This window comes from Seriola aureovittata, chromosome 15 (assembly GCF_021018895.1).
Source record: "Seriola aureovittata isolate HTS-2021-v1 ecotype China chromosome 15, ASM2101889v1, whole genome shotgun sequence".
NCBI lineage: Eukaryota > Metazoa > Chordata > Actinopteri > Carangiformes > Carangidae > Seriola > Seriola aureovittata.
Genome location: NC_079378.1, coordinates 20,514,365 through 20,530,331, shown reverse-complemented (window position 1 = coordinate 20,530,331; position 15,967 = coordinate 20,514,365). Strand labels below are relative to the sequence as shown.

Sequence of the window (15,967 nt, the reverse complement as noted above, 5' to 3'; positions counted from 1 at the left end):
TACTGGCTCCATATTAGAAATAATCTCTGTCCAGACTAACACACCTGAAAACGCACATCACATGACCATTCACGTACACTGGGCAAACAGGATGCAGACTGTCTTCTCTGCAGTAGATTAGTTGTACAAAAATACAACTAACGAGGAGCAAAGGCAGTTGTAGCGTTACAATGCAGAATTAACTACACAAAAGCTGCTAGCAAAGACAACAAGGTTGGTGACGCTTGTAATTCCTTATTGATGTTGCTTTCACCACTGGTGGTCGAGGCTGATCCCATTCAGAAAGACACCGTGGGTGTCAGCGTCATTGTTTCCAAAGTCCTCTGTTTCTACCCATCCAAGCTACAATGCAACTCCGGAGTTCACAAACTAAAGATGTTGTACAAACAGCGTTTCCAGATGTCACTGTTTTAGGCGCTCGAAAACTCCACAGTAATGTTGATGGCTGGAGAAAACATAGCAAAAGTGATGTGTTTTAAAATGTTAAACGTAGTAGTGTGGCTGTAGCCAAAGAAGAACAGCTGATGCTAAAAACTGAAGCTGGAACTCGGTAATGTTTGGCATTTAAAGTCAGTTTTCTGTTGCCTCCAAAATGAACAAGCAGTTGATACAACATTTCTCTAAAATAAATGCAACAAAAAATTTGACATCATAACCATCAAGAAAGATGAGCTACTGCGGGACTGTTGTATTAGGCTGAATTAGTTTTAGCTAGGTGTTCCTAATAAACTGCCAACTGAGTGAAAAAAAAAAAAGAATTAATGAGGAAAATCTAATTTCAATATAATGACCAATTCTATATACCTTCAGGGTTGGTTCGCTGGTCCTTTCCAGCACTAGGAAGGGTGCTCTTGATCTATAACTTGTTTGTGTTTCTGGTGAAAGATCATTGATCTGACAACCGCAGACAAGCAATGAGCCCAGAATGGCTGCTAAATGAAAATGTTATTTTGTTCCCCTTAAAATTATCATATGTGAATGACAGAAATATCTCCTGCTTCAATCTGCAGCTCTCAATTATTGAGTTTAAATCTAACAAACAGCACAAATCCATTTAGGAGAGAAGACATGAATAAAACCAGCCAAAAAAAAGGCAACAAGTACCGTCAGTCTGATTGGCTGTGAGCAATGTTTACAGGAGCAGCTCTTAAGAGCATAGCATGTTTTCTGTACTGGAATGAACACACATGGATACATGCCACTTATAGACCTGCCAATAATACCCACCAGAGAATATCATGGCACTGGTCTGATGAAAGAGATATCCAGTGAGTGGAGGCTGAAGGCTGAGGAAGTGAAGTGCCTCATGTTTGGCTGCACAAGAATTAAACAGTATTTTGGTCAAGTAGAAAATGTTTGTTGTAGTCAATGATTTATTCTCAAGGAATAAACTAGTGTATTGCTCTCTCTCTCTTTGAACTGGCCATCTGAGGAATTAAGCTATCAACATTTTCAAGTGCAATTCTCATCTGTAATAAATCAAAAGTGTATTATATTGTACAGTGATAATTGTTTCTCACATGCGTGTTACAAAAGTTTACTCTCTTTCTTCTTGTGATTTCAAAGTATGAGGAGCAACATGGTGCAAATCAGTCTTAGTTTTGACAGTTTCACTCTTTTTGACAAGTGAAGCAATGGTGTTTTCTATCTTTGAGAAACAGCGATTGCCTGCGTCGACCTTGTAACTTTAAAAATTATTGTTAAGACAATCTTCAAAACTCTGTAGGATTTCACTCTACTCACATTTATTGACAATTCTGACTTCAGACTGTTTTGTACTTTAAAAAGCACAGAAAAAAAGTACTAAGCAACCAGCAACAACCATTAACAATCTATGTTTCACCTTTATTAAAGCAGTTCCAAAGAGTACCACTTAATAACAGTGTTAGTCATTTTTTTCTTGAATAGTAGCAAATCTAGGCCAAACTATCCAATTTCACAAGAATGACCAGTAAATTGTATTTAAGGTTGGATGTTGCTGTAATACGACCCAGTGTCTACTTGCTGCCTCTGGGTGAAACTATGACAGAATTTATGAGGGTGAAATTCAAGCTTGGTTTTGAGGTTGCTGAAGACATCGAATCAATGACAGGGAACGGTTGTGCTTTCCTACAGAAAACAAGTCAGGCAAGACAAGGCAGACTGGAGGCTACTGTGAGTCGCTATCAGAAAGTGAAGAAATGGGATAGCTGGTTAGCATGCTAACTTCAGTGGAAGATAAGACGTTAAGAAAAGAGTTAACATTGACATTACTTTCCACCTCGGAAGAGTGAAGGAATGAAGTTGATACTGAACTTGCCTTTTTTTTTTTACTAGATCATGTTTTTCAGTACTTCCCACCTGTATATAACAATAATTCCTCATATAGTCAATTATCTCATACATCAATTATATTATTAAAATGCTTCGAGGGATCAACCAGTTAAAAAATGATTAATTAATTTAAGTTCATGTAGGTTTTTATTAAAATCAACACCACCCATTCTGATCTGCTGATCTTCCTAGCTACTGCAGCTCACAGTGGTGACAGTGCTTGCTACAAATGTGATGGTGCTGACTGCTGCACAATCCACTCTCACAACAACTCTCACTTATAGTTTATAGTTGTATATTGTCTCCTGTCTCCGCCCAGAAACAGACAAAAAATATTTCTAATGCCTGACATCTGCAGTAATGTTATAAAAAGTATATTAATACTGTTGTGGAAAATACATACAGTGCTTCTGAAGACTATTCAGGATCTGCAAATAGCCTGAAGTACAGAGTAGAGACTCTTCAGGACTTTAACTGTCTGAAGTCTTATAGTCTCTCTTTGCTGCTTTATGACCAAGAGGGAGGGATAGTAGAAAGGAAGGACAGAAACTTGTTATTCTGTAAACAGCAACACCTCTGTTGGTGTCTACACTGCACCTGTTTGGCCAAAGTACAGTTGAGGAGTCTGACAGAGATCAAACAAAGATCAAGCATAAAAGAAGTTATCAAATTCGACTCTGACTGATTGCTGGTGTCTACTAATTGGTCAAAGACAGTTTTGTGGATAGAGGGATGTTTTGATGTTTGAAAAAAATAGGATTTAACAATGTTTATTAACCTCACATGCAACTACTATAAATTTAATGCTACTTTTGAATCTTGTGATTATGTTTGAATATTACTGAGCAATGTCCAGTTTGCCAATAATGTGATATCTTTATAAATGTCAGTTAAATTTGTAATTCTTTGGCAAATTCATTTAGAAGTTGACTTTTCCCTGACTGACTAGTTAAAACAAAAAGAAAAGTAATTTTGTCAAATCATTCAGCCCTACATTAAACCTAAGAGTAAACATGTTGAGGCAGTGTGAATAAGATATGACTCATCACAGGAGATTGTAACCCGCCCTGAATATATGATCAAAAATCAAATCTATTGTGCAACCTGAACACGGTTCATTTCCACCGCAAAAGAAAAAAGCTCTGGAAAGTAACAAGCAGCAATAAGGAGAGAGAGCAAGAGAAGGAAAAAACATGGAGGAAGCTATTAGTAGGCAATGCACGGGATCTCAACCTTATGCATGTTCTGGATGTCGTCCACTGGCTCCAAGTCTCTCCACTCGGCCAGCAGTTTTGCTCCTATCCCACCGAGGCTGTTTCCCTGTCCTACATATGGCTCAGCAGACAAGACAAGGAGTCCACTGTCTGTCTGGTTTTCCTCTTCAGTTCTGTCATTCAGATATTTACAGCAGTAACCTAATGAGTTGGGGGAAACTGGTCACTGTGTATAATAGATATTTTCACTCAGCTCAGGCATGGATCTGATGGATAGCTGTGTTAAAAACCATTCTCTGAATAGCAGCATGGCTGTCGTATAGCATCAATTACAAGGCAACCAAAACATAGAGGAGCTGTATAAAAGCAACCTAATTGCTCTCCCTTGCACAACTGCAGTATATGATGTATCTGGGGAACATATGGATATTAGAGCTGAGGGGATAAAATGATCCCTTGCTCATTTACAAAAGTATTCAGAACCTTTGCTGTTGTTGTAGATTAATGGGGAAAAAATGTCAATTTTATCCATTTACAATTAACAGGAAACACCAATGGAGAGTCAAATGGCTGCACTTGCAGCAAAGAAGGTCACACAACATCAGTGATATCTGTTGCAAAACATGCACACAACCTGTGCCCACAACGATGGGAAACACAACACCATTTGAACAAGTAACATTACCATAGCACCCTCCCAGTACACACTGCAGCACAAACAAGCCTCTTGTGGCAACGTTTAAACCCCAGCAGCAGTCGTTGTCTGCCTTTTCAGTCGTTACCCCATAGGAGTTTGAAAAGAAGCAAAGAAACAGGAAGTGTAATTTCATATTTTATAGTGAAAGAGATGATATGATATATCCCTGGATGGAAGCATTTTTCAAAAACAGTGCTGTCTCAGCTTCATGCAGAGGAAAAGTGGAAGAGCATTTTTACACAATATGCCACGCGTAGTGATATGTTGTCTAGCCACACAGCAGAGACTTATATAAAATTAATAAGCATGAATGTTACACCATGATTATTTCAAACCATAACAAACCTTGTGAATTTATATAAGATTCAATCCTAAACTGAATTCAGATTAAAGGTGCCTTGTGGAGCTTTCCTGTAAACAATGTTTACATACAGTTTTATTCAGTAACACATTGTGTGTATCCTTGAGGTTTAACAAACACGTTGAATGCGTTTCCTTCCTCATTGAAGGTATTAAATTTATATATTGATAATTATCTATATCGATCAATATGAAAGAAAATGATATATTTATACTTATATTATATTTATAATATTTTTGGCCACAATGACCCAGCCCTACAGTTTATATAAAAATCCATGTGATTAGGTTGAATTAGTGAATGAATAATTTGTGATTCTTGCTTCAACAAGTTTCATAAACTACCAATTGCAAACTACGCCTCTGAAGAAACAATGACTTCAAACAACCTGCTCCCACATTCAATTATCAACACGGTACAAGATATTGAGAATAAAATGTGTGACCCATGACTCTGTGGAGTGAAAAATACTGTATAAATCTTTGTGTACCAAAGATACGATAAAAAACTATTATATATTGACTTATTTCAGAGGGTTTGAAATTCAAAGTGGTGACATTAAAACCTCTAAAATATCAACTATGCTTTAGCAAAAGCTGTAGAGCTCAGAGCAACAATGAACAACAAAATCCACGGAGCACTAAAGAGAGGATTTTACACCTCCATAGTCAAATAAGATGGCAACAAATGTCATTATCCCACATCAAATTAAATTCCTCTCTGTGCAGACCTTGGTGTTGACTTTTATTCTATCAGCAAGGAGATTCTGCATAAAGCAGCACTCCAGTGATTTGGAACTGCACTTTCATAAAGTAGGGGAGCAGCACAGGGCGAGTTATCATTCCTAGTATGGGTCGAGCTCAAAAACAACATCTATCTAAAAAAAATATTAAAAATATCAATGTAACTCAGCTCGTAGTCCTAAAACACTAACATAAATTAAAACGAAATATGACAGCTTGTTTAGCATTGTGCTAGTTTAGATACTAAAACAACACATCACCAACAATAAATCATCTGCCTGTATAAGTTAATGAAATGCTACACCTCTACCATACTGTGCATACATTAAATCATCAGCTATGTGATCTGTGTAGTTACAGATTGATGGGAGCTTGTCTGCTGGCGTGGGCCTCCTCCTGCAGAGTGTACCGTTCTGTTGGGTGCTCATCTGTCTTACTGGATTAGGGAATCGCAAACAGTATATACACCTTTACAGCGTTTTTATTCTCTTTCTGTGTCGCCTCCTGGGGGCCTAACGTCTCCGCCCTCCTCGATACCGGCTGCTGATCCTCTGATCCACCCCTGTCCACCAGGATTCACCGGACAACTTTTATAAAGCACCAGCCCTGGCCAAACGCCCTCCGTGTCCTCTCTGATAAAAGAAATAATCTGCTGCATTGGGCCATAGCCTGAGCACACACACACACACACACCCTCCTGTACATACTGTACATGACATCATCTAGAAGCAATTTAGCAGAAGAGAAACATCTCTTTCTTTCCCTTTTTCCATTCTACCCTTCTCTTCTTTATCATCTTTTTTCCTCCTCTCTCTTCTTTTCACTCACTCACTCTCAATAGTAATGTTGGACCGCTGTCTAATGTATGCTAAGCTGCTGCTGCCATGGTAACCCTGGTGCAGGATTTCGACCCAGTTCAGGACTGGAAGGGCGGTGTGTGAGGGGGCAGGTGGAGGGGCTGAGCAGCCTTAACTGTAATCCCCCACCCCACCCCACCAACCATCCAAAAAAGATAACGTTCAGCAGGACACATTTGCAAAAACACAGACCGATGTACACAAGTATGCAGCCACACACACACACACACATCACTAATCCAGCAGCAGGGAAAACCCACACCATGCTGTCATAGCAGTAATGTAGGGGAGAGAAGCCGATGGCTACCTGGTTGAACAGCATGGTTGTATGTGCAGATGATGTGAGTGGTGACTAACAGAAACAGTAAGGAGATGACTATGTGTCAAAGGAGATCCCCATAACGTGCTGGAGATTAGTTATACCTCATTGGCAGAGAGTGCAACAACTGTAATGTAGAGGAGATTAGTGACATCCCAACAGCACCTGCTAGCTGGAGAGAGAGCTTGCCGTGCACGGGGAAACGTGTCGAGAAGCCCCCCCCCCACCAACATAGATTAATGAGTGTTTGTTATGTGTGTGTTCACCACCTGCACGTGCGACAGCGCCGTTTGCCCTAAAAACATCCCCATGAAGCATGCATGTGTACTGGATACACATATGTGTTTTTGTGAATGCACATGCTTATGGGTGTGGGTGTGTGTGTGTGTGTGTGTGTGTGTGTGTGATGACAGTGCACGGGCATGTGGGTGTGGGTGTACAACTGTACCAATGACGTAACTGGTTGAAAGCTGATACACTTGGCCCAACTGTGAAGGTAGTGGTCACTGGAGCTAGGAGTCGACTGGCTCCGTAAGAAAAGGAAATCTGAATGAGGGGTTTCCAGCGGTGATGGTTAGTGATGGCAGTCACCTAGTTGCTATGGGACGAGGGGCTGTGGGTGGGGGTTACATAGGGGGTGGGGTGGTGACTCTGCAAACTCATCCTATCGGCTCAGCTATAGCTCATGCACGTCTGCTGATGCCTCCCTCTCCTTCTCTGCATGCGCATACCCTGGTGTCATTTCTCCTTGAGGCATAGAGGAAGCCAAGTAACACCCCCCCTTCTATCATCAACACACACTCCAGCACTTGCATGCATGCACACACACGCACACACACGCACACACACACACACACACACACCCTCTCTCTCTCTCTCTACACTGGCACTGCTTCAAGCACAAACCAGATTTTCAAACTGTCAAACCTCGGCATCAGCTTCACATACAGTAAGTGTAGTGAAGCAGAGGAGGACACACACGCATGCAAAGAGAGCATAAGAAGACAGGCTTTCTGTGCACGCACACACAAACATTCACTCACACACTCTCCATGCCCACTACTCTAACTATAAACAAACTAGCATGCTTACCAAACCACTACCTAAGGTGTGGTCCCTCTTTCCACACGGACACACTATTCCTCACCTCTCCACTCTGATGGAAAACATTTGGGGCAGTTCGCTCCTGAGGGTGTGCGCCGGGCTTACCTGTCTAAGATGTCATGGCTGGACGTGGTTGTGGCTCCCAGCAGTCCTAGTGCTGCACTCCCCACCGCTGCGGCAGCCCCGCTGCCTGCCTCCATGATACTGACTCACTGCAATGAGCAGCCTGCCAGAGAAGCGGAGAGGGGGGTGCGGGGGGAGAGGGAGGGAGGGAGGGAGGGGGAGGATGTGGAGAGGTAGATCAAGAGGGAGAAAGACGAATGAGTTAAAAGAAATCACATGTAGGAGAAGAAAAGGATGACGAGGGAAAAAAGCACAGAGAGAGAGAGAGAGGGAGGGAGAGAAAGGAATGTGGGGAATAATGAGTGATCTGACAAGACTGTGAAAAGATGTGTGGTGGAAAAGGAAAATGAGCAGAGAGATTGGCATGGGACCAGGATAAGAGGAAAAAAAAAGGGGGGGGGGGGAGAGAGAGAGAGAGAGAGAAAAAATCATTAATTGTGTGTTTAGTCTGTAGATCAAATAAGTCATGCTGATGGAGCTTTGCGAAGCAGGATGTCACTTCGGTGTTAACACATGGAGATTCTGGCACACACACACCAGTGTGAATCAACAGTCAAACACCAACATTGGCTGCCCTGCTACCCTGCGCTGGCTGTGTTCTGTGAGGTCTCTATCCTCAACCCAGAAATTCAATGGTCAAATCAATTTTTCCAGCCGATCCACTAAAATGCCACTTTTTCTATCTCATCCACAGCAGCACTGTGTCCAGACATTCACTGACTTACTGGCAGCTCCCATTTTCAAAAGGAGGAGCTCAATGCCGATTTCAAGCACATAGACTGTCCAATCCAATTTCTCTAGATATTCCACACCCAAGTATTTAAACTATACTAGCAGTGAGTTTGTGAACTCATTTCTGATGCTTGGCAATCAAGTTTATTTTTTTCCTTCATCCACACAACAAACCTCAGTAAGATTTGATATAAACACCCATGAAATCACCACATCTCTTTTGGAAAGAATGCATCATGAGAAGACTGTGCTTATTCTATTACAGTTCTGTGTTGTTACATGCTTTAATACAGAAAAGTACATCATAGCTGGAGGAGTGTTTATTCCAACTCAAACAATTAGATTAATTATTTTTACCCTTTGAGAGTATCATTGTTATCTCTGTGCTCAACAATAACTTTTCTCTTCTTCAGTAATTCATCATCCTTCAAAAAGCAAAAGATCAAAACATAATGTGAACGTTTGAAATTTGTGTTCAGACTGACTGTGAGAAACAAAACCTCATTCATTTGAATGGAGCTAGTCCATTGACCCAGTGGGGGTTCCAGCACAGAGCTTTGGCAAAAAAGAAAAAGAAAAAAAAAAAAGGTGGCTTAACCTGGCTTAACATTTGCCGCAATGCAACCTGACATCATCTTGCAGAACACTGTGCTGGCCAATTAAATATGCACGGGTTCTCATTCCTGGTGGATTACTCTGAAGTGTTGTTTGGCACCTGCCACTCAGACTGGACTTCCTGGATCGTATAACATTGTCTCAGCAGCAGCTGCAGTGACACACCCAGGGCAATTTCAAGTTTGAATGCCTTCTACCATAACATTATTTACTGAAAATACATTGATAATATAAATCACTTTACACCATTATATAGTACACCAGCACAAAACCTACTAAACCTTTATTACTTTGTGTTTCTTCTCTTTTACATCATCATTCTCAGAAATCTAACTATGAGTGTTTAGTTTATCATGCAAAAACTCAAGCAGTAGAACACTGTTGATTTTCATCAGCGTGTCCTGAGGTGCATTAGGGCTGAAGATAATGGTTACTTTCATTACTGATTGATCTGCTGATTATTTTCTTGATTGCTTGGTTAATTAGCCTGTAAAATGTCACAAAATGGTGAAAAAGGCCCATAAACAACTTCCTGAAGCCTAAAGTGACATTTTTAAATCGCTTGTTTTGTCTGATCGACCATCAAAAACTTGACGATTTTCTATTCACTATGACAGAAGACAATAAAATACCAAAGTGCAGTCAGTCATTTCTGTGTTAATCTATACAATCAACTAATCGTTTTAGCCCCGAGGTGCATGTTTAACTACTTTCATGGGTTGCTCTCCCACACTGTGGGGTAATTCAGTTAGCATGTCAAGTTCTCATCTGTCATAATTTTCTGTCTGCTGTTCAAAACTCACATTTACTGTGATTAAGGTTACTTTGGGACTAACAACAGTGATCATCTCCTACCCACTGAATCATCACTGTGCCCATAATCACAGCAGAGAACACCCTCTCGGGTATTATTGCTATAATACGACCCACATGACGACCTCCCAATGAAATCCAAAATGTCACGTTGTGAGCAGACGGAAATTGATGACGGGGACACAGCAGGAACAACCCAATAAAACAGGGAGAGGAGAGAAAAGTCCATGTAGCCAGTTTTCTGTGGCAGTCAATGGCTATGCTCTGTAATCCCATGAGGATGACGCCTAAAGAGAGATGGAGGGAAGGTGGGAGGGGAGGAGGGGTACAGGAGAGGAAAGTGTGGGAGGAGAGGATCCTCACAGGCCACACTGAGGCAGCTGCTTTTGCCTCTGAGGCAGACTTAGTGGGAAAACGTAATCCCCAGGGCTCTCTGTGGTGTGCAATTTAGTCAAGAAAACATCACACGTAACACACATATCATGTATAATGATAGACATAGAGACAAGGAGACAACAGATATAGCATCTATTCCGATTTTTTTTTTAACAGGAATTTCTCTGAAATGCTAAAGTAATGCTACATCTTTAAGAAAAAATGCATTCAAAGTGATTCAGGGATCTTTGTTCCCAAAATAACAAGGCAACAGTATGAATCATGAGTGATTAAGCTTCGCTGTGGACCAATCCGAAACTAATGCGTCACCTTCTCCTGACCTGAGATTGTCCGTGGCACAAGAACATCCAGAGTCTGGACGGAAAGATTATCAACTTCTGTGGCTCCATATGAGTTCGGCGCTAGAGTTGATCGATTTAAACCAACACAATATCGACCAGACAGCGACAGCACGTGGAGGTATCGACTGCTATGAACAAGTGAGTGGTGTGACAGGAGCGCCAAGGCAGGGAGAGTCGTGGACACAGGCACAGGCTACATGTTGAAATTCATCTCATGTCCTGGGCTACTGTAAACTCCTGCTCTTAAATCGCGCACACACACACACACACACACACACACACACACACACACACACACACACACACACACACACACACACACACACACACACACACACACACACACACACACACACACACACACACACACACACACACACACAGAGGAAGGACATGAGCTCAACCCATCTGACATCAAGTGTGTTTTTGTGTATCAGTGCCTGCGGGTATTTGCTGTGGGAATGGAAATACACATCTCATTGGTTATTGTGTGTAGAGGGAATGAAGTGTGTGCATTAGGTAAAAGAGGAAGTGAGTTTGTGTATGCCAGGCAGGCAGACAGGGCAAAGCAGGCTGAGCTTCCCACAAATACCTGATGCAGCAGAAAACCAATGAAATGGCCGACCTTGAGAGAAGACAGACCTTCAGCTCAGAGGAGATTCAAAATCAAGAGTTAAGAGTCTCTGCACAGTAAAAGTCTTCTGTTCTCATCAGAGTGGCAGCGTAACCAAAACCAGACCTGTGGTTGGCCACAAGTTTGAGTCAGGAAATATTAGACATAATTAAAGCTTGAAAAAAAACTTCTATCTAAATTAGTTTTATATAATGACGTGTTTGGCTTTTTCGTCTGTCCTGTAAGAGTCATGTCAGTGTGCATCCGTGGAAATTATGCAATTTTATGTGCCAGTGTTTACTATCCACAAGAGATAACCAGTCAAACGTCAACATGTCCAGTTAGCAAAACTAAAGAGTGCGCGCACACACACACACACACACACACAACACACACACACACACACACGCACACACGCACACACACACACACAGTTAATGGTTTGATTTTACTATAAAGAAGTGTTAAGTGTTAAAACTTCAAAAAAGTAGCCTTTGAAAACACGAACTATGATGTAATGTGCTACATTTATTGTCAGCGATTAAAAATGAAAAGATGAAGTGAAAGACAGATCAATGGACAAATCAATTAATCATTCTTGTGAAGTGAAGTTGTAATCAAAGACCTGCATGGATCTGTGCAATCACATACTGCAGCCAACAGCTCCTGTTTAGTGAAACTGATACCAGTCTCTCCAATTTCATAGGGCTGAGTATCGTTCAAAAATTTTCAATATCGGTATTGATACTGATACCTTGACTTTGATACAGATTCTTACCAATACTTTTACTAATTTTATCAAATCCATTTTAACTAAAAAGAAATGACACTATATATTTTGGTACAAATTTTAGTTTTATTTTTAAGCTTGGTCTCTTTACACACTCAAACATTTTTGTGTAGATAAACAGCCAATCACCAGCATTATTAAATCTTGGTCCAAACATGCTGCCAGCTTATTGGCTCACTGACATTGATGAGATTTACTCATTTACTCCTTAGATATCGAATGACGAGGCATTTTTTGATCCTCGATAGTATCAAACCAACTTGGTCGGTCCATAAAACTACCGACACTGGGTGCCCTAGTGTTTCATTAATGCTATTTCTTACTCAGACATGATAGCTAACACAGCTGGCTGTTGTGAAGCAGCAACAAAACAGCTGAGATAAATTAAAAATACATGCAGGCAACACACTGACATTCAGAAAGAGATAAGCTAATGTTACTTTAACTTTATTTATTATGTGAACCTCACAGACTGCTATCAAGTAAACAGTCCCTTTCCTGCTAACCTTACAATAGGCAAGAACAACACCTGTCACCATGGTAACTGTACACATCAAAGATGGTGACACTCACGGCCCATAATGCTCAGCAGACATAAAAATTAAAAATACATGATGAAAATGAGACTAAAATTTCAAGAAACTAAACTACCATTAGATTAAAAAAAAAAACACAAAGATCCAATTTAATATTCATTTTTATCAAAAGACTAAAACTGATACTGTATAAAATAAGATACCAACATAAAATAAGTGTATATTCCTTCACATTCCATCAACTCATTTTATCTTCAAGCAGATTCAGTCTGATGCTGAACTCTCTCAGTTAACAGAGCTGCCCTGAAGCACTGCAGCAAGCCATGTAAACACACACAGGTTCATCAGCATGAAATCAGTACTAGGGGGGCAAAGTTCACCACCATGACCTCTTCCAGTTGAAGACACTGCAGCTGTGATTACGTGCAGTAGTTACTCCTGCAGCTTGTTTTAATTCCCTGATAACTGAAGGAAAAGCAATTTGAGATTGAGACATGTCACTCGACCCAAACAACAGCGCGTGTGTCTCAACAGTAAATGACTTATCTCCCACCACCGTCACCATCAGTCTCAATGAGTGTTTGGCCTTTTATTGATACCGGCCAAATTATCAAGTAATCAGGCGGTAGAACGAAAAGGCTCCCAAGTTACTATTTAATAATTCATCATACATTCATTTACTTATTTAATTCAACGTGGCAGTGCAGGGTCCCGCAGAAGAAAATGTAAATTGATGTTTTTTTTCATTATTGATTAATCTGCCAATTACTTTCCCGGTTCATCAATTAACCATTTTGCCCATAACTTGTCAGTAAATAGGGAAATAGTGAGTGCTATCATTTTCAAAAGCCCAAGTTGATGTATTCAGATTTCTTAATTCAACCAACCAACAGCCAAAAACTCAAAAATACTCTGTTAAGATCAGATCGGATATGAAAAAGAAAAGCCACAAATCATTTAACCAGTGAATGCTTGGAATGTTTGGGTCTAAAATGATTAATGGTAACTTTCTGGCAATTGATTAATTGATTAATCAACTAATCATTGCAGCTCTACTGCGTTTACTGTCATTTTTTACCATCACATTAAAAAACCTCAATAGCAAAACAATCAACCATCCAATAAGTTTATGGGTTGCCTGAACTATACAGCTATTAGCAGTTTGTACTACTAGCTTATCAAGCAGCGTGTCTACTGCACTCATTCAGCTGTGGCAGCCTGCCAGCCCAGCAGTCCTCTGTGCTTCATGCTGTACCATTTATCACTATACTGCAACAGTCATTCAGTTTCTTGTCTTTTTCAGCTTCATCTGCTGCAATAAGTTGAAGCTACTGATAAACACTTCCTCAATGATTCATAATACATGTGGTTTATGTCACAGCAGTGACAGACCAATAGAGCGTGGTCAGCTAGAATTAACAAATGACATGATGCTAGCATTGGATTGTCTGAAAGGGCGTGGACTATCTGGAAGTTCACGTCATATACAAATATGGAACTTACTGCCAGACACAGATGGGGTGAGAGCGGATCAGTGTGTCAGTTATCAGTGTCAGTCCAGAACTCAAGCATTAGCAAAAATTTTGTAATTCAGATGACTTCCTTTCCTACATTGTGAACATTCTGTCCATGCCAACGTGTTTTGTAATTTGTAAATGTCATGCCACCAAAAAAAATAAATCAGGAGCTTTTTTACCATCCAGACCATCAGGATTAGGTATATAACTAACTAGCACATACTGAAGCATCACTAGCTTAGCAGCATTTTACTGTGGTTATAAATGTGAAATAAAGGGGGGAGGGGGTAACTGCAACACTGGTAGACCTAATGAACATAAAAATGTTGATGTTGGATGCAAAAATAGTTGTTCTCTCTTTAAAGTTTACTTTCTTTTAATCCTTGATTTGTTACAGAGTATAGTTTTTATTTAAATGTAGATACAGGTAAATAAGGACGTTAATGTAAATACAGATCATATGTTAATAAACCATTCTGTTGACAGTATTAGAAAATCTTTTTTGTTGGGGGGGGGGGGGGGTGTTTGGTCCCTACCAATGCTGAGACCAAACCTACGCCCTTGAACCACACACATCTTTGAACTCAACCCCAGTCAAGACCTGTTTAGCGACTATGTCTTACATGAATGTGATAGACAAATAGACTAAATCTAAAAGCCTGCCAAAGTACTCAAAACGCTATTATGGCTCTAATAAATGTTCCAGACACAGATTTTGATATTTAAAATACATTGGAAATCACTTATTGTTATCACATGTGTCCAGGTTGAATTGATCACTGTAAGTGGATGATTATTATAAACTTTTCTTTTTCTTTAATTCTCATACAGATTACTAATTAAAATTTGTATATTTATGACATGAATATAAAGTAATAAAACATACAGCTTTCCGCTTTACTGATTAAAAGACATAATATAAATTTAATGATAAAAACTACATAAACTGTGCTGTGGTCCTCTGCTGCTCAGAGCCTGGTCTGAATGGTCAGGGTGAAAACATTACACTCCACCCAGGTAATACACCTGCTGCTGTGAGAGAGAAGGGACGATAATAACACACCATTAAAAGTCCCAACACACGAGAAAAATAACTCACTGAGCCACGGCAAAGATAACACATGGCGTGTGAGTGTGCACAGCAAACTCACATACACACATACACGCACAATGAACTTATGTTGGAAAGCAGGGACGGTTGTTACCAATTGTTACACACTGTGACTACAAAAACCTCATACAAATAAGTCCTAAGAGAGTGTCAGAATATGACAGCTGCAGTGGGAGGCTAAGACAGTTAGAAGTTTTTCCCCATACATTATCATGTATGAAAAGACCCAAACTGAACGCACTGTACACAGACTATAGGCAAATTATTTAAAGAGTATTTGTATTAGGGTTGTCACGATACCAAATTTCTGTTTCGATACCGATACCAATATGTATTTCGATACTTTTCGATACTTTTTGTAAAAAATATTTCATTATATTATGTATTGCCTTAATGGGTTATTTAAATATTTAAAGAATGTCATTTAATTTTTAAAAATATATTTTTTAATGTATTTATTAACCATGGACATGTTTTAGCTCTCTGTATGCAGGCTACTGTATGTTTACTACTGGGCTGGGAGGGGCTTTGTACTTCTTTCATTGACATTACAGTGCAGTGAACAGGTGAACAACATTATCACCTGTCGTTCTTGACTGAAGTCTCGGAACAAGTCCGCATGGTTTGTCCTTTAAATGTTTCGACAGGTTTGAAGTGTTGCCTGCTTATGCGAGACACACTTTGTAGCACCGCTTGCACTGCGGTGCTTCTGGGTTCAGTGGCTCGCCTTTATCGTTCGGGTTGAACCTGAAATATTTCCACACCGAACTTC

At 40.1% G+C, this 15,967-nt stretch overlaps 1 protein-coding gene across 3 annotated transcripts in view; it reads right to left on the bottom strand.

Moving 5' to 3' along the window:
* arhgap32b (Rho GTPase activating protein 32b) overlaps positions 1 to 15,967 on the bottom strand; it is a 113,629-nt gene that overhangs the window by 72,177 nt on the left and 25,485 nt on the right. For all 3 annotated transcript variants that reach the window (XM_056398146.1, XM_056398147.1, XM_056398148.1), the window contains exon 2: positions 7,714 to 8,047. In XM_056398146.1, coding sequence (XP_056254121.1) covers positions 7,714 to 7,808 — 95 coding nt within the window. In that variant the 5' untranslated portion in view covers positions 7,809 to 8,047. The remainder of the gene's footprint in view (positions 1 to 7,713; positions 8,048 to 15,967) is intronic.